Below are 25,731 nucleotides of genomic sequence, written 5' to 3'. Positions count from 1 at the left end.
GTGGTTCCCAGACCTACGTTTGTTTTGTGTGGCGTATGCGCATGGTCGGCCTTCCGGGTGGGTGTTTTTGCATAATTATTTGCATCAAGCTAGCTGCACCTGTCATTCCTGGCGTACGTTGATTAGGGTGTTCACGGAAAGAGACACGAGGCCCACAATGCCTACTGTACCATAACCGATATCGTACTACTACGTTCGAGCAAGGATTCGTAGCGACGCCTACAGGTAGTGTGTCAACACTGCGCAAAGCCAATCCAAGAAGTCAGTGCAATGCTAGCTGAATTTCCTGCCAGCTACATGTAGTGTTGGGCTCATCGTGTAACGTTGTTTACTGTAATTTAAAAGTAATGTTAGACTAGCACTGCCAGCACGTAGGCCTAAGCCTTATTACCCTCAGAGCTGTGAGATCCGACGTACCCCACAGTTCTGGGGGTAAGCTGTATTATTGTGAGCGTAATTCTTGAAGTCTTGTATGAAAGGTCTGGGCACATATGGCCGCCTCAGGTTGGAAACATAAAGGGCAAACCGCAACGGTGGTTTGTTGACTTGGTCGATGACTAGGCCTACATCATGCTTAATTACTGTAGGGTTGATGTTGTAAAAAGATAGTAGGATTTTGAGTTTTTAGGGAAACTATGAGGGAAACTGTAATTGTTTTATCACATGACACACGATGGATTCAAATTTGCATGGCTGATTTATCAGTAATAAAATCACATTTCTCAGAATTGACAATTCCAAATTTTCAAAACATAGGGCCAGCTCAATAAAGAGAGCGTTGCCTTTGGTGTATTGAGGGCTGACCACTTCAAACAAAAAACGGAGGGTTCCCCAAATGTATTTCCTTACTTGTTTTCCATGGAGGTGGTGCCTTTTGGTTTCCAGAAGAAGCATAGACCTACAACGATTTCCCATTATCAGCAGTTATATTTGCAGAGTGCTTTCAGGCCTTCTAAGTTAAGTATGGTAGGCAAGGCTGGCTGTGATCATGGTTGTTCCAGCTGTAATTGGTTGTAGGCAATGTTACCAGGGATGATCATGAGGCTGTGTTTTTTTTTGTTTGGAGGAGCTCAGCTGTAAATTATATCCAGTAGACATTGTAGATGGTGCTCTAACTTTCACTTTGGATTCTAGCGATAAACTTACCCATCAAAGAATATGTGAATTTTCCTGCATACATGTAACTTGTTTAGATTGCAATCCGACAAATTCAGTCTTGCAAGATTGCCCAGTTGTTTATCAAGTCCTGCTGCCCTTTACTTTCGTTGCAGTGGCTCCAGTTAATCTGCATAATATCCTAGCTTTGCTAACGATAGGGCAACAACACACACTCATTGTTTTTTCATTATCATAATGAGCATTTCATATCTCCCGTACGGGACTTCATTTTGGTTTTAATCCTTTTCTAAACATTTTAGTTCATCAGTCATGTCAGTCACATCTGTAAAGTACATTGGCCCACATTTTTTGCCTGTTATTATTAGTGAATCTCATTCATGTAACCTCACATAGGAACAGTAGTTAGTTTGTAAGTCTGAAAAACTTAAAACATTTGAATATTTTCTTGCACAACTCTCTTGCAGGATACATGTATTTGTTTCAACATGGAACAGCTGCCGAGCCAACCAATGACTATTTCACAGCAGCCAGTGGTAGGTTTCATATTTGAGAATGAACCAACCACAGGATAAAAAAGTAGCCGTCATCGTTTTAAAAAATGAAACAGAAATCACGTAAATGCCACTTCAAATTAAAAACACATAGGAATGAAATTTTCTTTGAATTTCCTTTATTTAAACAATAACCCCTGTTACCCCCTCTACAGGGTAAAAGACCTTATACTCAGCAAACCTTTCTTTAGCCCGACGCGGTACTGGCGTACAGTTGCTTTTGTGCACCACTGCGTAACACTAACGGACGAATAAAGCTTGGGCTTCAAACTCTGTTGTATTTGTGATATACGTGACTGGAGCGAATTTTATTGGGCCCGGGAAAAATTTGTTAGCCTAATATGGAATAATTATGCACAGGACGAAGGTCACAGGCATGAAAATTATGCCAGGAAACTTTTATCCAATCAGATTCTTTTCGTGCACGTCGGGCCTCGTTGAGTGCAGGGGGTGGTAATCGTATGGCCACTCCATCACAGCCATTTGGATTTCACACTTAAGCAAAAATTACCGCTTCAATCCCTTGTCTGACAGGTGACCGTTCAAGCTGACCAAACAGCGTCCAACATGGCTAGGACTCGTGGTCAGTGGAAGGCTTTGCGAATCACTGGCTTCCTGCAGGTTTTTCTCGGTATTTTCTCTGTTTTGCTGGGAATCCTTTCCTTCGTTTTCAAGACGTATGCGTACATTGTTGGCATTGGAATATGGATTGGACTTTGTGTAAGTGAAATCAGACAAAAAAATGTGTTTGTGCTAAGGGCCGGCGACCATTTAGACCCGGTTTGAAAAGGGCCCCCCGGTAAGCTCGCCCGGTTGCAAAAACCCCTTTCATACCGGCCTGGCTACTGGCCTGGGATGCTGGACTGGTTGTTGATCTCGAACTTCTTCATCCTGGGGTCTATTGTTTGCAAGTACTGGTACATGTAATCTAGAAGGAACCTTCTTGTGGTTTTTAATCCTTCAGCTCTATACAATGTTTACACTAATCCGCTTATACCCCTATTCATCTGTGCAAGCATGGTGGGGGAAGCCTTTCATCAGGGACTTTGAAATGCCAATGTGCAGACGGGCCTTATACCGGCCTGGAGTAGGCTGGATACCGGGCAGGCTTTATACCGACCGGGTGGGCTACCGGGGGGGGGGGGGGCCTTTTCAAACCAGGTCTAAATGGTCGCCGTCCCTAAGTATTAACATACAAGGGCCCACTCAGCAAACATGAGCTTTAACACAACTTCCCAAGACCCTGTACCCCAACTTCCCGAGACCCTGTACCCCAACTTCCCAAAACCCTGTACCCCAACTTCCCAAAACCCTGTACCCCAACTTCCCAAGACCCTGTACCCCAACTTCCCAAGACCCTGTGGCCACAAATGGTCTGTTGCCTCAATGGTTTCACCGTGGAATAGTTAGCAATGGAAGTCTTAAAAGATTTTTCAGGAAAAGGTAATGAGGAATCTACGTAACCCGTTATTTCAAAATTGTAGGTTAAAGAGCTGTTAATCTTTAGGTTCTTTAACTAAATTTTGCATATATGAAAGCTTGTACTTTCACCATAATGGCCTGTTTCTTAGGGTAGGGTACTTATGATTTGTGGTCTGCCCTTTTCATTTTAAAAACTCACAGCAACCCCATTCTAATTCCCATATCCATGGCATTTTAGTCTCAGTAATGCCACAGGTTTCTTTGTTTATGTGTTCAGAATTCACTCGGTGCTATTGCACAACTATTTTGTCCTTTTGTTGATAGTTCTTCATCGTGGCAGGGATTCTGGGTATAGCGTCAAGTGGAGCAGAGAGAAAAGGCTTGGTAGGTTGGTTGTGGTCATTGGATCTTAATGTCAGAGGACAGCATAATGAAATTACCCATGCATGCTGTTGACGAAAGTTATTGTTACACATACCCATCGAAATTCCATCCTCCTGTGAGGTGGAAATGAGACATGGTCCGGTTTTTCAACATCGGAGTTTTTTTTGCATTTTGCATATTCTCTTCTGTCTCCCAAGTTTTATTTGATCAGGAATGGCATTAAGAGTGACATTTGCTGAAGTTTTTGCTTGTAGAAGGTGGAATGGTCTTGGGCCGATGGCGCATGCCTTACTTCAAATGTTAAAATTTTATGATCAGTACAACTGTCAAGCAGTGGGCCCTTCAGCCACGTTTGCTTCAATATTGTAGCAGTCTGGTTTGTTCCTCTGTCTGTATTTGCTAAATTCGGAGCATTGGGATGCTTATGATATGCCATTGATTTCTTTCTCTTCAGGTCATTGGGTACCTTACTATGTCCATCATTGCCTGTGTGGCTGCTGGGGTGATGGTCATCTGTGCTGGTGTTTTTATCGCGAATGACGAGTACTTCTGCCCTGACTGGTGGTACCTGGCTTATTCTCATGAATTTTCAGACCGCGCTGGCTGCTCATCTTCACACGTAAGTTTCCAACATGGAAAAACATTCCATTTATTTTGACCTCACATGACATCGAAATGACAACGAAATGCCATCCAATTTGAGGATGAAGTCGTAATTTATTTGCACAAGATATATGGAAATTTTAACAAAGTAACAGAAATAGTAGATGGATTTGTAGGCTGAATGACTCTTTTTTCAGTACAGGCATATTTGTGGGCGCACTCTTGAAAGTTACCCTGAGCTGCACGAGAAGTATGCACCTAAATTAATACATGCCCGGCAATTGCTCTTATTTTGAGTTTCAAAAGCCTAGAAATCAGAGCACTCCAATATTTGGTCGCAAAACAAAGACCTGAAAAGCATCTTGCTAATAGCACGCTGTACGCCATCTAGGAAGTTTCCTCATCCTCGTTAAACATTGAAATCATCAGAGCACCATAGAAAATAGGGAATGTTAGCAAAGAACAGTGAACGGCAATACACACAAGCCTTCGGATCAAGTGTGAAGTCCGTGTTGCACAGGCACACAATGATGCCTGACTACAGTTGCTTCATTTAAAAACATTCCCTGTAAGAAAACACAATGATGCATGACTGCAGCTGCTTCATGTAAAAACATTCCCTGTAAGAAAACACATACACGCGGCTTCATTTCACTTATCCATTTGCTTTTTCAGTCACTGAAGAAACAGCCAATTGGACCTAAATGTTGTTGCTGTCTAGTTCCCAGACCAAAAGATCACAACCACATTAATGAAGCATTCAACAAATAAGAGTGCATCAGTGTAGTAGATATATAGCAGCTTAGCAGTGAGACCAGGGCCCAATTTCACAGAGCTGCTTAACAGTTAGCAGAAAAGGCATGTGCTAACTTAAGCGGACAAATTTGCTAACCTTAAGCACTACATGTATTTCATAATGGTGCTTGGCGTGGCTGCGCCCAGAGATTTCTATTGTTATGTCACTAAGTTCAAGCCAATTATTCCTCCAAGGCTAGCATGCCTTTGGCTGTTCTTAATGCTCATGGTCTCCATGAAATATGTGAAGCCTCTGTAAGCAAGAAATTGTTTGCCAAGCTCCACCTTGAAATCAGGCCCAGGTGCTTAGATTCTGTGTGCACTTTGTCTTCCCTTGTCTGAGTTTCCAATTTTGGCAGGGTTTCAACTGCATTGATAGCTATTCAGGCAGGAGTGTTTTTTCTTTTTTTTCCCCTAAGCAAACAAGAAGACTTGTGATGAAAACAGGCTTCTTTCAGAATTGAGATGGGTTCATTCATCTCCAAGCATGTCAATTTTCAAGGCATTCCTTCTGGACGTGGTCTGCCAGATGTTTTGGTTTTGTCCCGCAGAGTTTCATTTTCTTGGCGCCATCTCAAGATAGCATTATTGACTTCAGCTGTTGTGTTTCTCCAATCTCTCTTTTGCAGGGTACCCGTATGGCAATCAATGCAGTGACTTTGGTTGTCGGTGTGGCACAGATGGTTGTCGCTATTGTCGCTGCCAGCATGACGTGTTGTACCATGTGCCTCAATCCCAGCCCTGCCTACCCTGTGGTACGAAAAAAACAACCTTAAAAAAAAACCCACTGTCATTCAAATGAAAAAAATCTGCAATTTTACGAGTGGCAGAAAATTTGTCAATATCCCTCCAGAATTTTGACTTTCTTACTTATGTAGTGAAAAAGACTATGCCGTTTGGAGCAAGCTTTTGTTCCCTTTTCATATGGAATGTGCCATCTTTGTAGAGTATATCCAGACCAGAAAAATTCTTATCAGTATGGCGACAAAAAAAATGCTGTAGAGAAAATGCTTGAAGTGAAAGTTTCAAAGTTACTGGTGGGTGAAGACAAGGGACCTTTTTATGTACAGGTCCAGATGAAGCATCCAGTGCCTTTGCTGTTAGTCTTGCTTCAAGGTGGTATTTTAGGCATGTTACTTACGAGCATAATATCTGGCTCCACTCCACTAGTACTTGACATGAAGCAATAGTACCTGTCTTGAATCAAGACTGTGTGAGTGAATGGTGCTATCAACTTTTAACCCTCCTCATCTTCTCATAGGTTTACTACCAGAGTGCTCCACAGGTCATGATGGCACCACAGCCACAGAATGTGGTTCAATATGCATTTGTGCCCCAGCAGCAGTTTCCACAGCAGCCTCAGACTGGTAAGTGTTAAAGGTCAAAGGTCATAGGTATTTGAAGTCCTTTTCTGGCAAGTTCGGCTTGCTTCAGCGTCCCTCTCAATCATAAAATGCATGTGAGTAACTTTGCGGTGGCCAGAAATGATCCCTGCATCTTTGGAAATCACTGACTGTCATGACTGTACAGGCAGCATGCAACCATTTGCCCATAGAAGTGAGTGTCATTAACCACTTCCTGCCGGGGATTCCGGGATCGGAGACGTATGGTTTATATGGGTGGCCGGGGTCTCCGAACTCGGACAAAGGAAACAGGGCCCTGTAACAAAAGACCGTACTCCGAACAAAAGACCAGGCTGCTGGGCATTACCAACATTTTTCACTCTCAAAAGTGGTGATAATCCAGCCTTGGTTTGAAACCGTATACTAGGGTTTGGGGCATTGAGAGCGAGCGGATTACCACCGGGGACAAAAGTGCTCCACCACCACAGCGATGAGCCACACTGCACCGCTGCACGCTAATCTGGCCCCTATTGAAAAGAGGTCAGCAGTGCACTAAGCCAGGTTCGTGAACAAAAGACAGTTATACAACACCGCACAATCTGGGCTCTGTTTACAAGGCTGCTGGCCTGGCTGAAATACTCGGGCGTCAATGAAGGTCACCTGTCAACTTAGAGTAGTGTCTAAAGATTACCTGGTGTGGCTATAAACAACCGGTAAATGAAATGATGAATTTTTGAAGGATTTTGAAAACGGAAAAATGACAGTCATGCCGGCCCAGCATCATCAACATTGAAAAATGCCCCGGCATGAAGTGGTTAACAACCTAAGCCAGTTGATTCAGACGTAGTCATGCGGTCACCTTTGACTCTTCTTTTGGCCTGAGACAAAGGGGTCAACTGAATTTGAACAAATTACAGATTGCCAGAGCTAGTGACGTTACTGGAGTGCAGTGGAACCAGTGTAAAAGTAGCGTTGGATTTTAACATGTTTCTTTGCACTGGTTAGGTAATGTCGTGTATACTGGGCAGCAAAGCGGGATACCATCTCAGCCTCAAATGCAGCCCCTTCTCCAACCCCAGTGGCAGGGCCAGTACCAGCCTGCACCCCAGGGAGCCGCCCAAGCACAACCAGAAGCCCCGCCCAACGCACCACCCCATCCTGTCCCTGAAACGCCCAACTTGCCAGAGGATCACTTTAACAAACCTCTCATAACCTAAAGTTCAAAGGTCATGAAACTAACATTAACCCTTCGGAGGATTGAAGCGTAATTGGCTCAAAGGCAAGTGGTCGAAGCACGAAACTGATAAATACTTTATCTTGCCTTTTGTATTAACCTTTTTAACCAAGAACAGTGTACACTTTGTCAGATGCGGCTTATTAGTGTAGTTTCCTGGTTTTGAAATGGTTTTCTGTACTTTTTATACAGTACTTCAGTATATTAACTACAATGTAAAAAAAAGCATAACCAATTTTCAAATATATATTTTAAAGAAGTGAACTTGCCGAGTGAAGCATTTAGGCATCTTTAGCTTCCAACACTGAAGAGGTTTCAATCTACATGTACATGTACATACAAGGTGCTTGGTCTAAAGTAACGTTTATTTCCTTTTCACAGCTTCACCTGAAAAGTAAGGAACGAGTATTCTACTAAGCAAACATGAGGCTGTGTTCTCTTTGATTTTTTTTTCACTGTCATTTGTCAGGCTTGCTTTTTTTGCCATCTGTCTTAATTTTATTCGATTTGTTATAAACTATAGAGCAATCCAGTGACCAGAATTAGAAGCCATTTCTGCCAGGCCATCCTGTTTGAGTGCAGGTGGTACGTGCGCAGTACATTTCTCTCAGACCAATAGCCTGTTGTTACTTGGCAAAATAAGTGCATGCGCTCAAGATAAAACTCTTGCGTTACTGTGATGGCCTTGCAGGAGTGGTCTCTGCTTGGATTTGTCAATAGTGTATTTTTTAAATATCTTGGTATGGGTACTGCTGTTTTTTTATACAAAACTTTTGAGCAACTGTGAGAGATTGTGTACACTTTACCGTGTACAGCTCTAGACGTATTGTTCGATGGTTGTCTTAGAGAGCAACTATTTCAATCAATTTGAGTTAGCTTTTAGTAGACCTGTTTTCTGCTTGTTAAAATGAAAAGCTGTCAGAGAGGATGATAGAAAAATGGTAAGAAAAGTTTAAATTGCATTTTCTTTAAATATATATAAAATATACATTTATGCAGAACACTGGACGTTTGACGGTATTATTTTCACTTGGGGAGTAGGAAAACAGTTGCAGAAACACAAATGTATAGCATAATTGAACTTGCTTAGTTGAAGTTGCAGTACCTGTGCAAAAAGTTTTAATATTTGCTCTTAATTCCAAATGAGTGGTAGATATCTGAGGGTCACGGGAGACCATTCGTGTCAGAAGGCTATTATGACCCTTTAGTTTTGCATTCCTAAATTTGAATTAACCTGGATTAACCTCTGGTTTGAGTCCTCGTGAAATGGGCTTGAACTACATATTCTCCTGTCATAACAATCTGCTAAGTGACCTTTAATTTGGTTACTTTATAAGGAGTCCATTTTAACTCAAACAAAGAAGTATAAAGGGATCATATAGCTAGTGGTAACATTCTGTGAATTTTGATACCCATGTTTTTAAATTTTTGGTAGATCTAGCAAGCATGTCACAATTTTTTCTTTCTTGTATTGCTATTTTTGCATTTAATTATCCTAGAACTTAACTTTTATTTTTTGGAAAGCATTGGACTGTTACATACTTTTGTGCTTTGAAAGCACTTGCTTGTTTTTTTTAACGTTTTGAGTTTTGCTGCCTCAAATAATTTTTTATTGAAGGATGCTCAAGCTGATGGCACTGGTATCTATCAGTAATAAAGATCAGTTGAGCTTCATGTTGAGGCAGTTTGCATTGTAGTGACTGTACTTCCAAAGCCTGAGAGAAGTTAATACTTCTACGTTATATCTCTGGGTTTCATTCCAACAATGATTGGCAACATTAAAAGTTTCAAAGTGAGACGAATTAGTTTTGACGTGAGCAATATGTCATGATGTTTGTAACACGATATGTGAATTGTGCAATGAAAAGTGTTTGAAATAGCATTAGTTGCGTTTTGCAACTTTTGTGACTATACAACAAAATGTTGGGTTTTTGTTGTTTTTTTTTCATCATTGAAAATATCTCACTTTCCTTATGTTGGTCATAAACACAGCTTTAATGCTACCTATGATATCTCTTTCAATTTTCTGATAAACGGCTCTACTTAACTCCTCGCGGATTTTGGCAAGTGGAAAGATAACTGATGATGAGGGCGCCCAATTACGTTCGTGGAAGTGCCGCGCCACAAGTCTGTGTACGGGGCGCTCACGACGAGTTCGAGTAGAATGCGCCACTACTCGAACTCGTCGTTAGCGCCCCATTTTGTACACAGACTTGGTGGCGCGGCACTTCCGGTTGCATGGTCTATGTATTTTGTTTACCAACAAACGCAGCAAGGGCGAACAACTAAACAAGGTGAGTCTCGGACGATCTATTTCAAGTTCCAGGAGTGTCTGGAAATATTTTATTCATAGTGCAGCGCATGGAGGAAGTAAAAGCATTCCGTGAGCGTAATCGGCAAGGACAGTCCAGTTCAAGTCTTGTCACGGTGCTTTCGTGTCAGACTTGTCCTTCCTCGATTTCCTCCATGGTGTATGCATGGTCACGATGGTGTATGTGACTCTTTGCTTAACACACAATAAGCATGCTAAGCCTGCGCCGAGTAGGGCCTACAGTCGTTTTCCTATAGTACATGTATGTGGTTCCGGATATTTCCTAACGTTATTTTCGGATAGCTCAAAATGAAGACCTGCCTCTTTTGTATTGTTTTTCAGTACTACATTCTAAAACTGATTATGTTTGAAAGGTGAAATGTTCGTTTCTTGTATAAATATCGCTCTATGAAAGGCCAGATTTCCGTTTTGCACTTTGACATTTTTGAATGGTTTGTCAAAACTTATGGGGGGCCAAAAAATTGTCAAAAATTTACAGGGCAAGAGGTCACTCATATAACCATGCTAAATACTTGTGATTCCAAATACTTTTTTCATACACAACAATCGTATAAATGTTTGCATAGAGGCGGGGGGTCTGACGTCTGCTCTGCTCCCACATCAGTGGCGAATGTCAGACTCCACAGTTCTGGGGTAAGGCCTAATGTCATTTTAATCAAAATGACTTAGACGTTCAGTTTTTTAAAAATTGGCCAAAAACTGAACTGAATTCCTAGGTTCAGATTATGCTTTAAGTGTATGCAGATATGTTGCAAATTCAAGTACATGGCAGAAATGTATGTGACGTAATGGGTTTGTCAACTGTGTGGCGTGTTGATAGCATGCTGTGCAGCTGAAAATGCCAAAACTTAGGCAAGTTCTATTTTTTAATTCATTGGAATTTTGATATATGAACTAATTTCTTCTGAATTAAGAAATTCTTCATAGAAAATCAGCTTGTCACAATGGTTCTGACTAAAAAGTGGATTTCTTGCATAATTACTTTTTATGGATAAAGAAGATCTGGAACTGGTTGAAGCCATCCAGAACTAGGAAAGTGTTCAATGTCATCACTTTCCTCAATCCTGTTAGGGCTGAGTCAGTTTGAATAATTCATTATTCAAATATTTGACCTTCAATTTGATCGAATATCTGAATATTCGTCCTACCGACTTGCAGATTGTTGATGAACAAACCATTTACAAAATCAGTTGCAATAACGCACACGGTAATACATTATGACCACTGTAATACACCTGTAGCTTCTCTCGTCCAGGAGTATCTCCAACCACGATTTAGCAAGATTCACGAGATGAACAATAAGAATTGCCCTGTTGAAAATTTCTATTCCTTTGAAATTTTTTAATGAATAATTTCCATTTGAATCATAAGGTTCCTGTCACTTTTCATTTGAATCTGTTTGAAACAATCCTCCATAGTACAATTTTTCTCATTTAAAACAGAATAAAATTCTCCCTTTTATGCATTTGCATTCCAGTATTTAAATTCGGAAAGTAATATTCAAATATTAGATAACCTATCCAATATTCAGAAATTAATATAAAAAAATGTGGGGGAATGATTCAATAGCCCACCCCCCCAAAAGGGGGTGGGGAGAATATATACCCCATGCCCCTGGATTTATGCCCATGGTGTTACAGTGTTACAATGTCAGGGTATGATTTTCTAAGGGGGGGGGGCAGTTGTGCAGACCATCAGGCATCAGCCATTTAAGACCCTGTGAAGGGGGAATTCATGCCCGCCTCCAGTGCCAAGGGTAAAATTAGCTGGCTTTAAACATTGCTGTTACTTTTTATCAGAACTAGAGTTCCAAGGAATTTGTTGACCATGAGCTCAATCGTTGGTGAGTGAAGAAAAATGCCATCATCCACACAGTGTATGTGCATGTACATGTAGGTTCAAAAAGTGGGAATCTAATATAAAAGCAGTATTGTTACAGTAGGCCCGTTCAATAGAAGTAGGCTTGTTTGTGATCCAGCTGCCAGCTCCTTTGCGATTAATAGAGTAGTGACTTAGACTTGATTGAAACTCAGTGTATTGAAAATATTTTGTTGCTGGTTTTGATTTTACTGCATTAGAACCAACATTTCTGATCCAAATAAAAGAGAGAGAGAAAGAGAAAGAAAAACCAGTTGATTAAAGATTGTCTACTGGCAAAACCCCTTAAAGTAGGATTACAAAATAACCATTCCTGTTGTTTTATTGCATATAGTTCTACACTTTAAATCAAGTTAGATTATATTATGATCATAATCATGTTAACAATTTATGATTTGAATCTGCCAACTGCTGATTTGAATCCAAGTTCATGGCTTGAATTTAACAAACAACTCCTGCCAACCCAGATTACTCATAATGTGCTTATAACTATACTTATCTTATCAGAACTACAGGCACTGAATAGGTTGCAGAAGGGTAATTGCCACTTTAAATGTGTAAACCTGCAGAGAAATTCCAAACCAGTTGCAGAATATGAAAAATTATCATATTTTTGTTTAAAAAATAATTCAAATATTGATTTCAATCAGTGATTCAAAAAACAATCATTTATGCCTAATTTAAATGGAAGTAATTTAAATCAACCAACCCTGCAGTGTCATGAAATTTTGTTTGCTGTTAGTCGAAAATTCAAAAATGGTTGTCCAGAAATCAGGCACAAATTCAGCAGCTGTTCCCTAACATGGCACACTTGAACATGTCTTAGAAAAATACCCCATTTAGGCCACCAAAAAAGGCTTCAGTTTCTGGTCAATGCGCATATTGCCGTAGACCTCCCCATAGGCAAAATAAAAAAGTTTTTTTATTTGGTATGAAATGATGTCCAAAAGCTGCCAAACTTGCAATCGACTGGAATCCTGCTACTACATGTACATAATTAAAACGTGTTCTTGATGGGGTACGGTTGAGTAATCATTTAGTCGGGCACTCTTTTGCAGATGACGTCATTTCTGTATTAATTTACATCTGGGAACCAAACGAGGTGGTCTTATGTCCTATGTACATGTACAAGCTGAAAATGCTTTTAAACAGTAAAAGTGCGGGGTCCAGCTATTTTGTAGTTGTGTGCGCATGCTGTTGCCACATTATCGTACATCATGTCCAGACAATAAAGTGGGGGGAGAAAGCCTCGTCGCTGCACCACTTTAGAGCCAGTTCCTGACCAGAAACCAGAGACTTTTTTGGCCTAATATACAACAAATTGAACAATGTCTTCAAAGTTCACAGGTTGGTTACATTATGATAAATAATTGCAGTCCCCACTCACATAGCCAACTGCAAGTTTGTTAAAAAACATTTCTTATTTAGGGGTGCATTTTAATGTTTTTGTTTTGCATAAATTGTGAACAAATTCAGAAAATCATGCCTAAATATGAATTCATTGGCATTTTGTCCATAAACTTGAGATGTATGAGCGAGAATCTTGAGAACTTGATCAAAATTCACTTGTTAAATATGAGGCCCAAATATTGCTCTGGCAAGGCACTAAAAGGCGAGGAACTTGCCGACTTCCTGATACCTGATCAATGATTACTGAAATTTTGATCCAGCATTTTAGAAAGGCATGCACGCTTTTCTTTTAATTACTTGCCAGAAGACTATTTGGAAAAAAATCTGACTAAAACATCTCTTGAGACCCTGTAATCAACAGTCCCTGTCATCGACATTGGAGATGAGGATCTTTACATTATTGTGACACCTACGGAAAGCGATACCCTTTGGTTAATACCTACAATTCCCACCGCCAACAGTAGCTTCAAGTTAAAGTGCAGGCGTGGATGAGTTGGAAACACTTCACTTCTGCATTTTGCTCTGATCTTCACAATAATTATGGGTACCCTGGTACCCGCCCGTTGGGATCAGGTACCCGGTTCTCAGACTACCCGTACATGCACACCACTATTAGAGGCCAAATATCAATTGTTAGGGGCTGGACCATGCCCCGTCATGCTACGTGTACATCAACAGAATAGTTGTTTAGGAGGAACTGACGGTATTTTGATTTAGATGGCCCATGACTTGAAGTTGAAACATGGATTTCATTGTGTGCAGATATCGTAAGGCAAAGCCAGCAAATATTACCATCTTGAATGTTGATATTATATTAAACACACTCACACACTGTGAAAATTGAAGTTAAGTCCGCCAATTTCTATGATAATTGTCATTCACAGGACAGTGAAACTGTGATCAATAACCATCATGAGTTATCCACCTCCTTATGAGGAGTTTCACCGGGAGCAACAAACAGACACACAGCAGCAGCAGCAACAAACCTCGGTATTGTAGACAGAGTCTTCAAGTTACCATTATCATTGATTCCATTTGATCCTTCAATTTACAATATATTTTAATGTGAGTGAAACTGTATTAAGCAAGATGTTTTAAGCTGTTCTTGAGAATATTCTTTGTAAAATTTGAATCTAAATGTTGTTCTTTTAGGTGATGATTCAGCCCAACCCATCAGCTTCTCATCAGCCCAGCACACGAGGCAGCTGGAAAGGTCTGCAAATCACTGGGTACTTGCATGTAGTTCTGGGAATCGTCTCTGTCTTATTTGGAATCCTTGCCTCAGTCTATAAGGTGTTCTTGTACGCCATTGGAATTCCAATTTGGACAGGAATTATCGTAAGTATCAACTGTCTCATTGCATTGAGCTTGCAAGACTGAAGTCCATTTTCATCCTATCTACAGTATAGTGAGAATAAACTCCTATCATGGACAGACACATTGCATTTTTGAGATTTGAGAGAGTGTTTGTGAATATTTCCTTGCTGGTTTCTTACAGTTTTACATAGTAACTGGTGTTTTGGGCATTGCTGCTGGTGGGAAGCAGCGTCACAGTTTGGTAAGTCATTTGTATCATTTCTTGGTTGTGACCAGGAAGGGCAAGCAGGGAGGGTGTGCCAGAAAGAACTTAGCCAGATTGGATAGGCAAGGCATGGCTGGTGGGTGAGCCAAGGTGTGACTGGGTGGGGCAGGTTGGGCATGGTGACTGGGGTAGTGTGGTTCCCTGCTTGTTTTAGGTCTTGTGCCCGGTGTACATGGTTTCCCTTCATTTTTGGCAAGTATGATGTGTATGCCTCCAGCACTACCCTGATTTCGAGGCTAAAGATTATGAATTAATTGACATGTACTGCTTTCTCCTGCCTGCTTACATCAAGCGTATGCATGAGATGTGTTTCCCGAAGACAATTCTTTTCTTGGTGTGGTAAAGTGCTCTCCTTTTTTTCATGCTGGATGAAGTATTTTCTCGTGGCAGTAAAAATTTCACGGATGGCAATGGGAACAATTACCGACCCCCTAATCCCCGCCCCCTTCCCTCCCAACTTCTGTCCACAGGACCTACAAAAATTTATGATATGTCCATTACTGTTCTACCTGTAGGTGATTGGGTACATGACCATGTCTATCATCACAGCTGTGGCTGGATGCGCTGTTTGTGTGACTCATGGAATAGGTGTTACAATTGGAGGATTCCAGGGCTGTCCGGATTTTGGAGCTTACTACTCGCCATTTAACTTCGGATGCTCATCTACATCTGTAAGTGTTCAGACCTGTTTCTTACTGATAGAATACCCAATCTCAACCGGAGATGCCACTTTTCCGATTTTAATCGGAAATCTGACTTTTTGGTATTTTTCTCCCCAAATCCGATTTTTTTTTTACATTTCCCCCTGCAATGTTTTCAACATTGACAAAATTAAATAAAGAAGAAAAACTGGAAGCAAATCTATGATACGTACGTATCCTGTGCTGTGCGACTGGGTATATAATCTTGGGCGCAGTCATCAGTAGAGTGCTTTAATACGTCAGTCATATTGTGGTGCGAAATACGAAGGACAGCGTTGAGTGGTGTCGTCAGTGACTGGAAATACATTGAAATATTGACCTTTGATGCATGTAAATCGCTTGTCATGGACAGCTCGATGCTTGCACATGCGACATTCGCGATGCATGAACGTACACAACGAACGTACATTGTACGTTGGATGATCAACACGTGGATCAACTTTATGCTCAAGGGCCGAAAAAATGCAGCATCTAATTGTCAACAGAAATGATATTGAAAGAGATGTCAAGAACAAATTTCAGTGGAGATGGCTCAAAGAAAAGGATAACAATGGTGATTTCTTTTCTACTTATGTTAGAAAGCTTCATTCGCCAGTTAGGCCTAAGCCTACTGACTACCATGACCATAACACTGCCTACCTCCGATCGGGCAGAAAGCTTTGTCATGTTTGTATCTTTCTGAGTAATAAACAGCAGGCTGCCATACACGTAGGCTGCAACTCGTGACTGTGATCGACCAGCGATGATCAAGAAAGAACTTTTTTGTTTTTATAGCCAACTACACAATGAAGATGGACATTGTGTACATGCACACAGACCCATGCATTAATACGTATAAAACCGACACCGTGCGATTTTCTGATTTTCCGCATCTCTGCAAAGACTGAACCACTTACTGCCATGCACACTGTGCCACTTCAGAGGGCACCTCTGCGCAAAATATCCCACATTGATTGCATGACGTGCACCATGAATATTTGTTGTAACACGGTCATAGTAAATTTCAAGTGGTCACAAATGGATCACGGGATATGCAGCAAGTACGCATGTGTCATTTACACGTGGAGCGCTCCGGTGATTTTTGCAGGCCACACAAAATCAGTGACGGGTAACGGTGATCTTTCCCACGGTTGATTGGTCATATCTACTGGAGGTACATGTAATTGTGAAATCTTGGGTATGAGGGTGGATAGCTGCAGCGGTCCTACGCGCCAGTTATTGTAGGAGATGTGCTCTATGTTGGGGACATTGAAGCACTGTGTCCATTGGCATGTGCTACTCTCTTCATTCTGACCACAGAGACCTGCGGGTCATTAAGCTTCTGTTCATGCACCTAGCTATGCTTGTGGACCACTAGTATGCTCTAATTACTGTTTCTGCTGCATAGCCATTGCTGTGTATATAAAATGCTCATGCTGTTGTCTTGTCTAGTCTGCTCTTCAGTCTTGTCAATACTTGTCAATGAATTTTGGTGTAAACAATGTCGTGAAATTCAACCAGTTGACAATACCCCGGTGCTTTATTGATCCCTGGTTTCTCTGGTAAACCAGTTTGTTATAAATTCCAGATATTGCCCTCTTCCCCCACCCCCCAAAACACACAAAAATATATCACAACAAAGGACATCACAATAAACAATTCTCCATGCATTGTAATATCTAATTTTCTGTTCAAGCATTTCAATTTGTCAATGCAATAAAATTTGCATATATTTGCATGTAGATTTAGATTCAATATGTTACTAACTACATTTGATGAGCATTTAGTATGCCCGGTTTAGTCATCCCATTAACAGGGATAACTTTTCACATCACTTTCCTGGTGATGAGGGAGTCAGGTTGACATAGTTGTTCTTTAATTCCTAGCCTTCCACTTCTGCAGTCCGGGTTCACTTGAATTCCTGGCTCATTCCACAAGTCCCTGCCTAATCCTGTGAGTTGTACCCAGAAGATTCCTTTAAAGTTTTCCTCCCACTTCTGAAAGTGTAACTACATCTCATTGTCCCCTCTCAACAGGTTTCATCGGGCTTGTAAGCTACATTACCTCGGGTACTTTCAGGGAATCCTTGGTGTCGTTACCTGAAATTATGAATAATAATTAAAAAATAATAATTTCAATATTTTGTGTTGAAACTGTAGTGTTTATGAGTCTGAACACCACTGCCGTTCATGTAAAAAAAGACACTGCCGAAAAGCAGTTTTCGCTGGTACATGTACATGTATGTGCCATGTAGTCTGTGCCTAGATTTCAGAGAGCGCTCTCGTATCTGCTGCCCTCAATGCAGAGTTCTCAGTGTTGTGTCATCAGCTACTTTTTTTTTTTCAAGGGAACACGTGCTGCCATTAATGGTCTGATCTCAGTGCTCGGTGTCACTGAAATGATTGTCGCCATTGTTGGAGCCAGCCTGTGTTGTTGCACCTTCTGCTGTGTTCGTCCTCCAAGCCAAGTGGTAAGTCCCGCAAAGCTTTAACTGCTCCAATTTAGGCGTGGTGCTTTCTAACAACAGGTATTTTCCTTTTGAAGTATGCTTACAAATGGCCAAACATTCCTAAGGTATCCAATGTAGGTAATAGACCTTATTGTAGTAGCCATTTCTGATCTTACACACTGAATCTCTTAGCAAAATGTCAATTAACCACTGGATGCCAGATGATATGTAAACACACAGTTTTCCTCATTTTTTCCAACGGAAGATATGTACACTCATTTAAGACTTTGTTTTTCATATCCGTGCAGCCTGTTAGCCAGCGAGCGGTGCAGCCGTGTGTTGCACGGCCAGTTTTGTGAAATCACGGCCCATTTTTTCAAGCACGGCCTGGCGGCACAAATCAAGCCGTGCACTACTTTATTCCAGGCATGTGCAATCTAGATCCCGAAAATTGTGAAAATAAAATCTGAGCTAAAATTCAGTCTTTTCCCATGCTTTTTCCCCCATCAACCAAGTCCAAAATAAAAAATATGGTTCGGACATTTGATTTGAACGTATCAACGCTGGAAAGCGGGTTCCCTTACTAACAAATAATGAACTACAGCACTGTATCTATTACCTTGTAACAAGATGAATACAGGGAGCCATACTTGTTCACCAGCGATTGATTGTACATGTAATCAGCCTCATTCCCGTGGCAATTATTAGCCGCCATATTTAGCCCACTCTCGCACGAGGTAGTCCCTTGGGACGAGGTTGACATATAATTGTTTTGGGGCTTGCATGCACTGCGTGCTCACTATCATCCAGAATGAAACCAAAAAAATGGATTTCTTCTCGAAGGCAAGGACTGGCCTACATGTTATCTTTCTTATTGTTAATAATCAGCATAAAGCTTGTTTAGGTTGTTCTACCTTAACGATGGAAAAAATTGTCGAACACCTCTGATGCCATGTTCAGACTCTTGTCAAGTACTGACCCGCATTATTACCTGCATACCATTTTTTGAAAACAAAATAAAGTGTTGATGACAAATCTGTTCAAAGGTGTTTGTCATTATTCGCTTCTTTGTTGCAGGGCTGTTTCATCACACTATATAAAACAACAATTGCACACAGTTTTACAATTTAAATTTTTTTCTGAATGCTGCTATCTGTTTGTTAGAAAAGGCAGAACTCTCATGAACAAATGTCAGACATTCATCAGAGACCACCAGAGAGCATCTAAAATAGGCAGAGCTTCCAGCAGGGCCCTTACACAGGCCCTGGATCCCAGCCGTGTGCTTCAAGTTTGCACACAAATTTTGGACGTTGACAAGAGTGCACTCCCTATTTTTCATTTTGCTCTCCCACTTTTCAAATTCTAGCTGAAACACTGCTTCCACGGTTGACATATTAATGCGTTGTGCTTGGTTGCACCGTAAGTAAATTGCAATTTTGAAAACCTTGCAGGAAAAAATCTACACCTGGCAGCTTTTTTTGGGTAAGAAAATCCAATGATAACTGGTTAAAATTGAATCAGACTGTTTTTATAATGGACATGCTTTTCAATTCTCCTTTTTGGTATTTTGCTAATATGGCACAAAACACGTTGGTAAAATTTTCTATGTTTATTTAGAAATTTGAAATTATTCACCAAAGTAGACAGGTACCAATTTGTCATGAAATTTCAATTTATCACTTTCACATCTACTCTCAACATTTAAAGAGGAACTGTAAAGTTTGCTTTCTTTAATAATTTCAGTGGGGCTGACTCATGAATATTGAAAGTCTATAGGCAACCCAATTACAAGAGAGTTTTTCAAATTCAGTATTAATGGAGGTGGTTGTTGTCTTTGGCTCTTTTGTTGTCAGGTGACCTACACACCCCCCCAGCAGGGTATGGCCCACTTTGCTGTCCCTCCTGAGGTGCATTTGGGTAAGCATAAGGTCAAAGGTCAGATCAAAGGATGTAACCATCAAATTATTTGCTGAGGTCTTTGTCCAAACCTCAACTTCTTAGCGGCCACTGGCAAAACAGTAAACATGAGTGTATTGAAGTGAGATGAGAGTAACTCAACGGATGTGCGCTCCATCTGTAGATGAATTACTGAAAATAATGAGCCAGTCCGTAAATCCAACAGAGCAAGCCTACTGAGTACAAGGCTATTCGGGAGCAGCCAGGAGCGTGTGCAATGGTTTGTCCTATCAGCACAGCCATACGCTGGCTCACATGCATGCTTTTTTTCCTGAGAGACCCTAGCTTTTTGGCGAGCTGTGAAGCAAATGTGAGCCTATGTAATACTGGTTTCCGTCTTCTGTCTGTCCGTCGGGCCGTCCGTCGGGCGGGCTGGCCATCTGTCTGTCCGGCTGTCCTCAAATGTTAAAGTTTTTCTTTGCTGCTACATAGGTGTTAAAATGTGCCATTGAGTGCTTGTTCGCTTCCTTTTGGAATTCTATCAGTATTTTAAAAGTCTCATATGGCATTTATGCTTTGAAGTGTTGTCTATGAATGTAATGAAAAAAGTATAAAAGTTGAATGTTAATGTTTTGAGTTGTATTGTGTACTTAGCCTGTAGTACTTACTTGTACATGTTTATGTGTACCTACATGTACACATATATGTACTGAGCACTCCTGTAATGTGTACATGTACATACATGCACAGACGGTGTAATTAGACACATACAGATATACATGTACACTGTATGTAGGACAAATGTAAGGACGGGGGGGGGGGGACTTCAAGTGACAGATTAGGATGTTTGTTGGGGGAGGGGTATTGATGTATAAGGTGGATGTGGGATTGGAGATAGATGGGATTAGGGATGGAGTCAAAGTAGATGTGATAGATGGGATTAGGGATGGAGTCAAAGTAGATGTGATAGATGGGATTAGGGATGGAGTCAAAGTAGATGTGATAGATGGGATTAGGGATGGAGTCAAAGTAGATGTGATAGATGGGATTAGGGATGGAGTCAAAGTAGATGTGGTAGATATGGGATGGGGGGGGGCGTTAGAATTGTAGAGGAAAGGATGATGGGGTTGGATGCAAAGTACAAAACTGTACTTCAGAGGAATTTTAATTATGCACCATCCTTCACACTCAAAATGCACTGCTTATCTAGGTCTAGTCTGACTGTACTGGACCTACAGTCTTTAGGCATTCCTCTCTCCGGTAAAGAAGTATGAAGCCTTTGTACGCCTATCTCCCTTGTTGTTGTCTTTGTTGGTTTATTTTTTTTTTTGTCCATTGCTGTGGTCATCTGGGCAGGCTCTCCCTTCGAAGACAGAATTTAATTATCCCGATGACAGAATAGTAAGGTTATTACAGGAAAGGAATTCAAGTTCATAAGAAGCAGCGAGCTATGGCAGCTTTGCCATTCCAGTTGAAATACTGAATTGGCTCATTTAGTCCAAATTTCTCTCAAAGAGCCAGGTGATTTTGGACTATCTCACAGTTGGGGATGGGGGGATCGATTCCCCACCCAAAGAACTAGGCTGTCCCAGACTGAATGTTGTTAAACTTACCTTACGAGGGAGACACTCATTATCAATAATGTAAATGTCTAATTTCAACTCAAGCTGACAGTGGTTTTATTACAGTCATTTGGAGTTCTGAAACATGCACGTGCCGGCTCGCAGGTATTGAGCAAGTATTGAGGTTTGGGTGACCTGTCCTGGAAAAATAGATGACCCAAATAAGTTACTGACAAATTTCCAGAAGGTTAGTCCCCTTAGAAACAACACTGTAAGGATATCCAAAAAGTGTCTGCTCCAAGTGGAACAAAAGAGGGTGTGTTTTGTAAATGAAATTGACGGTCCTTTTGGTACCAACTCACCACATAGGCGCGCAAGTATATGCACATTTGACGCGGAGCACGCCGAGTACACACAAAGATTTTATTCCAGAATGTATGCAAAACATGCAAGAATCTGGTTGGAAAATGTACTTCCATCTGCCTTTCTTTTGCCGATTAGAAGTGCACTTCAGGTCAGGGCAGATGGAGGGGGTGGATTCTGCCCCAGCTCGTATGAGGGTTAAGACCCCTTTTCAGGTTGTGGTCACATGAAGTGCACACCAAGAAGATATTCAGAATTCGTTTTGATATGGTTCTGATAATGAAATTTGATAAATTTTATGAATTAATTCAAATTTTAATTGGTTAAAATTCTCCTCCACAAACCCTCTGTAAAATAAAAAATGCACTTCATAAAGGCAATTTACGCTAGACTCATTTGTTCAGATTTTTGTCTTCTCCTGTTGCAGGCAATGTGGTATATCCTCCCCACCAAGTTGCTATGTATCCCACTCAACCTCAGTACCCAGTCCAGGCCATTGGGCAGGTCATGTACCCACCAACCACCCCCGGACAAGCACAGGCTCCGCCACACCACCCCCGGACAAGCACAGGCTCCGCCACAAGAGAAACCTCCTCTCCCTTAAGATATCCAATGCCAGGGAAGAAGCTCTGCAATCATTGTGCCTGACTTCCTGAGGATTTATCGAGGCAAGGTTGTTGTATTTCTTGTAACGATAATATCACTTCAGCAGTGAAGAGCTTCATTTTTGTAATTTTTTTTCATACTACAAATGAAACCTAAACTACACTGGACAGCAAAACTAACTTGCCACTTCTGTCAAAGGCCACATTTAAAAATTCACTCCATAGAAATAAACAATTTTTGTACACAGGTATGCTGCAAAACCCCTGACTAATGTACAAAAATTGTTTATTTCTACGGAGTGAATTTTTATGTGTGGCTTTTGACAGAAGTGGCAAGTTTCTTTTACTGTCTAGTGTAGTTCATCCTGAAAGGTGCTTGAGTTTCAAAGCTCGAGTGAGAAACAGTTGCACAGATCATCGGGTTGAACTCGCCCGTGCCCGAGGTTGAGAAGAACATGCACTCCGGTGAAACAAATCTGAAAGTATAATTTGGAATTGACCTGGGGGAGTTGGAATATTGAGAAGTCTCCCATCCATGGGTGACCTTTCCCTGGGAATGGATGATTGTAGTGTGAAAAGGCCTACAGGAGCACATTTCAATTCCACCTACAAGTAGTTCCAGGCGTTTCCTTCCCAGGGTTTGTCTCAGGACCTGTAACAAACTCATCTGCTGGTCACTGCTCACTGTTTCTGTGTGTTAATGGAAGTCAAGAGGCTGAACAAAGGAGCCCACTAGTTGTACCTTCCCTGTAATTGCCAATAATCTGGGCTTTTACTGTCACAACACGTTTGGGAGTTGGTCACTGGTGTGTAAACCCTTGAGCGGTTGAACTTGGCAACTGGTCTCATGGTCCAGGCGTGACGACCTGTTGCATTTACCAAGTTCATGAGCGAAGCCAAGCCGTTTGAACTGGCAAACCTGGTGGAAACCGGCGGCAATAGGAGGCCGCTTGCAGTTTGGATAGAAATGTGCTCCTATGTATGGGACTTTTATTTTAACTGAAATGTTGAAATATTTTAGTTTAAATGTACTGCAGTGTATATACATATATCTTTATTTTTGGATTGGGTGAGTTTCTTATTAGCAGAGGTCTCTTTTAACTTAGTTTACTGCGTATAATAAAACTTAATGTGACAGATGTCGAGAGGATGAAAGCAATCCAGTATGCAGACAAGCTGGGATTGTGGTTAGAATTGAGTACCCATTGAAAGATGATGAAATACAAGGCCATAGTTATATTTCTTTCTATTTTTGTATTTTCTCTTCGTTATTTTTACTGGTTCTTAGAAATATGCAGGTTTAACTCCTTTGAATTTATAATTACTGAAGAAGTTGATGTACATGTTGATGTCCATCCTCCAGTGGTAAGGATAGAGCCACTCGACCTGTTAGGTCATTGCACTTTCTCGCCCATCAGTGGCAACAACGGTGTACAGAGCCATACATGTATACCCATTTGGGGATCACATATACACATCTTGATCACCTTGTCACTTGGCAAAGACATTAGCAATTGATCAGCACCTTGGTGTGAGAGATCATCATGATACGGTCTGCAGTTATGATTTTCCTTCCATTGTGTACCATAACATGTAAGCCTGATCGATGTGCATGTACAGACATAGCTATGCACATGTAAAAGAAGTGCCGAAGTGGATTGTTGTTACTCATCCGTGTTACAACTCAATATGTGCATTATATTGCACCATCGTTCGACTTTTTTACTGTAACTTTTGCTATTTGTAGTCTTACTGTTGTCACCTGAAATATGTCTTCATTCAAAAAATATCTGATGGATTTATCTTTTTATATGCACATGGTATGTGTTACAGACAGTTCTGAAATTGAATAAATTTGCCTGTTAATAGATATAGTATACATGCTGTGAGCCTCAAACTTGTGCTTAAAAAAGGATTGAAAGCTGCCTCAGTAAAAACCATTCTCTCTGATTGAGCATAATTTTCAATTTTCATTACTACAGTGCATACTGTTTATGTCAGAACATGAAAGGAATGAGGATTTTTGTCAAGCATGACTGCCTTTAAAACAAAAGATTAATCACGCTGTCAAGTCACTAAAGTCAGTCAATCATTGTTCGTGAGGTCGTCAGCAAACACGGCGGCAGCCAGTGACATGTTGCTTTCCAAGGTCTCTGAAGTCCATAATATGACAGTGTTTGTTTGCAGTATGTGGGATGTTGTGAAGGAGTTCTTGCAAAATCTTTCCTACTTTGAAACCTTGAGTGCTTCAAGATTGAAAAGTTGTGATCTGTCAAACAAAGCTTAAACGTTTTCCTTGCTTTATTCTTTGAATTAAACGCTTTTTCAACTTTGGAACTTTACGTGCTTTAAGATTGAGAGCTGTGAAGCGGCAAACAAGGCTTTGTCGGCAGGGCAAACGAGAAGGCTGAGATCGACCCTAAACAAACAGTTTCGCTCCTTTCTTACAAAAGAAGATCTGTCTCACATTCCTGACATTGGCCACCGCTCTGTTCCGGACGTACCCACTTTGACCATCCCTACACCTTGTATCGAAAAATTGCTTCAGAAACTTAAGATAAACAAGACATCTGGGCCCGATAATGTCACTGTCAGAGTCTTGAAGGAGTGCTGGGAATCAATGGCTTCAATACTGCAGATGATTTTCAGAAGTCATTTCATTTACATAGCGGGAGGTTGCCTGAGGATTGTTTATTTTATGGGATCATAAAACTGTAAAAAAGTGATCGGTCTAGTCATGCCATGGAGGAATGTGTTTTATTCCTCCATGGTCATGCTAACCATTGTCCATTTGATCCTGTATGCTTGTAAGTTACAGAGCATATCATACACAGCCACGTACTGAAATACATACGTTGACAAGTGTTATCAACGACCTCTCGAAATGAAAAAGGCAGGTATGTTCATTTACAGATTACTGCATTTTGCATCGGGAAATACGTTTACACAGCAACTGCGATGTCTTGGAATGAGACGAATCAGTTTTTTACATGAGCATTACATCGTGTTTCTACCATCACATGTGAATAGTGAAATGACTGTATTGGAGATAGCATTGTTCCTTTTTTATTTATAACAAATAGGTCTGCTATCTTTCAAAGCACCCCGCTTTCCTTATCGGTCTATATAGTACAGAAGCTTAAATGTTACCATTTGATAACTCTGTTAAATTTTCTTTGTGATAAACAGCCCTACCCTCAATTCTTCTAGGGGCTTGTCTTGGTAACTCCTAACCAGAAGCATGTTTGTGACTTGAAGGCACCAATCAGGATCAGTTTTTTTGTTTTGTTTCGAAGTCTGAAGTTGACCCTTCTCTCTCTTTCTCTGCACACAGCTCTGTGAGACAAAATTAGTGAGTGCAACCTGAAATTGGAAATGTAGCTGGAATGAAGATCGTTAATACAAACCTCAAAAAGGGTATTTTGCTGCCTTCGTGGTCTTAAAGCTAATGAGTATTTCCGAATTCATCAGCAAAACTGATGTCATCCAATAAAAAGAATCTCAAAGTTGTATTGCTTTGTGC

General features: G+C 40.9%; 2 protein-coding genes across 9 annotated transcripts; both read left to right on the top strand.

The window, feature by feature from the left end:
• The first annotated feature begins 36 nt into the window (after positions 1–36).
• On the top strand, positions 37–9,253 carry LOC110978271 (uncharacterized). Of its 7 annotated transcripts, none has more exons than XM_087133143.1 (8): positions 37–261; positions 1,584–1,652; positions 2,205–2,390; positions 3,417–3,476; positions 3,931–4,095; positions 5,504–5,629; positions 6,136–6,241; positions 7,223–9,253. In XM_087133143.1, the coding sequence occupies exons 2-8, from the start codon at positions 1,605–1,607 to the stop codon at positions 7,432–7,434; spliced, it is 903 nt and encodes a 300-aa protein (XP_086989269.1). In that variant the 5' UTR covers positions 37–261; positions 1,584–1,604; the 3' UTR covers positions 7,435–9,253. The 7 variants fall into 7 exon arrangements, with proteins under 7 accessions (XP_086989269.1, XP_086989264.1, XP_086989266.1 ...); XM_087133138.1 differs by having other exon boundaries at positions 38–225; XM_087133140.1 differs by having other exon boundaries at positions 38–318.
• A 351-nt stretch (positions 9,254–9,604) lies between these two features.
• On the top strand, positions 9,605–24,085 carry LOC110978332 (membrane-spanning 4-domains subfamily A member 4A-like). 2 transcript variants are annotated; one of them, XM_087133419.1, is made up of 10 exons: positions 9,657–9,745; positions 10,350–10,416; positions 13,956–14,061; positions 14,224–14,409; positions 14,570–14,629; positions 15,169–15,324; positions 17,681–17,803; positions 19,636–19,699; positions 22,031–22,143; positions 22,175–24,085. In XM_087133419.1, exons 3-10 carry the CDS (start codon positions 13,984–13,986, stop codon positions 22,205–22,207), a joined length of 813 nt encoding a protein of 270 aa, XP_086989545.1. In that variant the 5' UTR covers positions 9,657–9,745; positions 10,350–10,416; positions 13,956–13,983; the 3' UTR covers positions 22,208–24,085. The 2 variants fall into 2 exon arrangements, with proteins under 2 accessions (XP_086989544.1, XP_086989545.1); XM_087133418.1 differs by lacking the exon at positions 10,350–10,416 and having other exon boundaries at positions 9,605–9,745.
• The last annotated feature ends 1,646 nt before the right edge of the window (positions 24,086–25,731 follow it).

Source organism: Acanthaster planci, linkage group LG02 (assembly GCF_054643075.1).
Source record: "Acanthaster planci isolate LZ-2023a linkage group LG02, COTS_SCS, whole genome shotgun sequence".
In the NCBI taxonomy this organism is placed as follows: domain Eukaryota; kingdom Metazoa; phylum Echinodermata; class Asteroidea; order Valvatida; family Acanthasteridae; genus Acanthaster; species Acanthaster planci.
The sequence above is the reverse complement of the archived record's forward strand: the minus strand, read 5'-3'. Positions and strand labels throughout refer to the sequence as shown.

What these genes read in the sequence shown, in the direction of transcription:
- LOC110978271 (XM_087133143.1), top strand. Translation starts at nt 1,605, where the DNA reads ATGGAACAGCTGCCGAGCCAACCAATGACTATTTCACAGCAGCCAGTG. An exon ending in GAGCAGAGAGAAAAGGCTTG is followed by an intron (nt 3,477 to 3,930) that starts GTAGGTTGGTTG and finishes CTTTCTCTTCAG; the next exon opens with GTCATTGGGTACCTTACTAT. An exon ending in TCCACAGCAGCCTCAGACTG is followed by an intron (nt 6,242 to 7,222) that starts GTAAGTGTTAAA and finishes TGCACTGGTTAG; the next exon opens with GTAATGTCGTGTATACTGGG.
- LOC110978332 (XM_087133418.1), top strand. Translation starts at nt 13,984, where the DNA reads ATGAGTTATCCACCTCCTTATGAGGAGTTTCACCGGGAGCAACAAACA. An exon ending in AGCAGCAGCAACAAACCTCG is followed by an intron (nt 14,062 to 14,223) that starts GTATTGTAGACA and finishes TTGTTCTTTTAG; the next exon opens with GTGATGATTCAGCCCAACCC. An exon ending in GGAAGCAGCGTCACAGTTTG is followed by an intron (nt 14,630 to 15,168) that starts GTAAGTCATTTG and finishes TTCTACCTGTAG; the next exon opens with GTGATTGGGTACATGACCAT.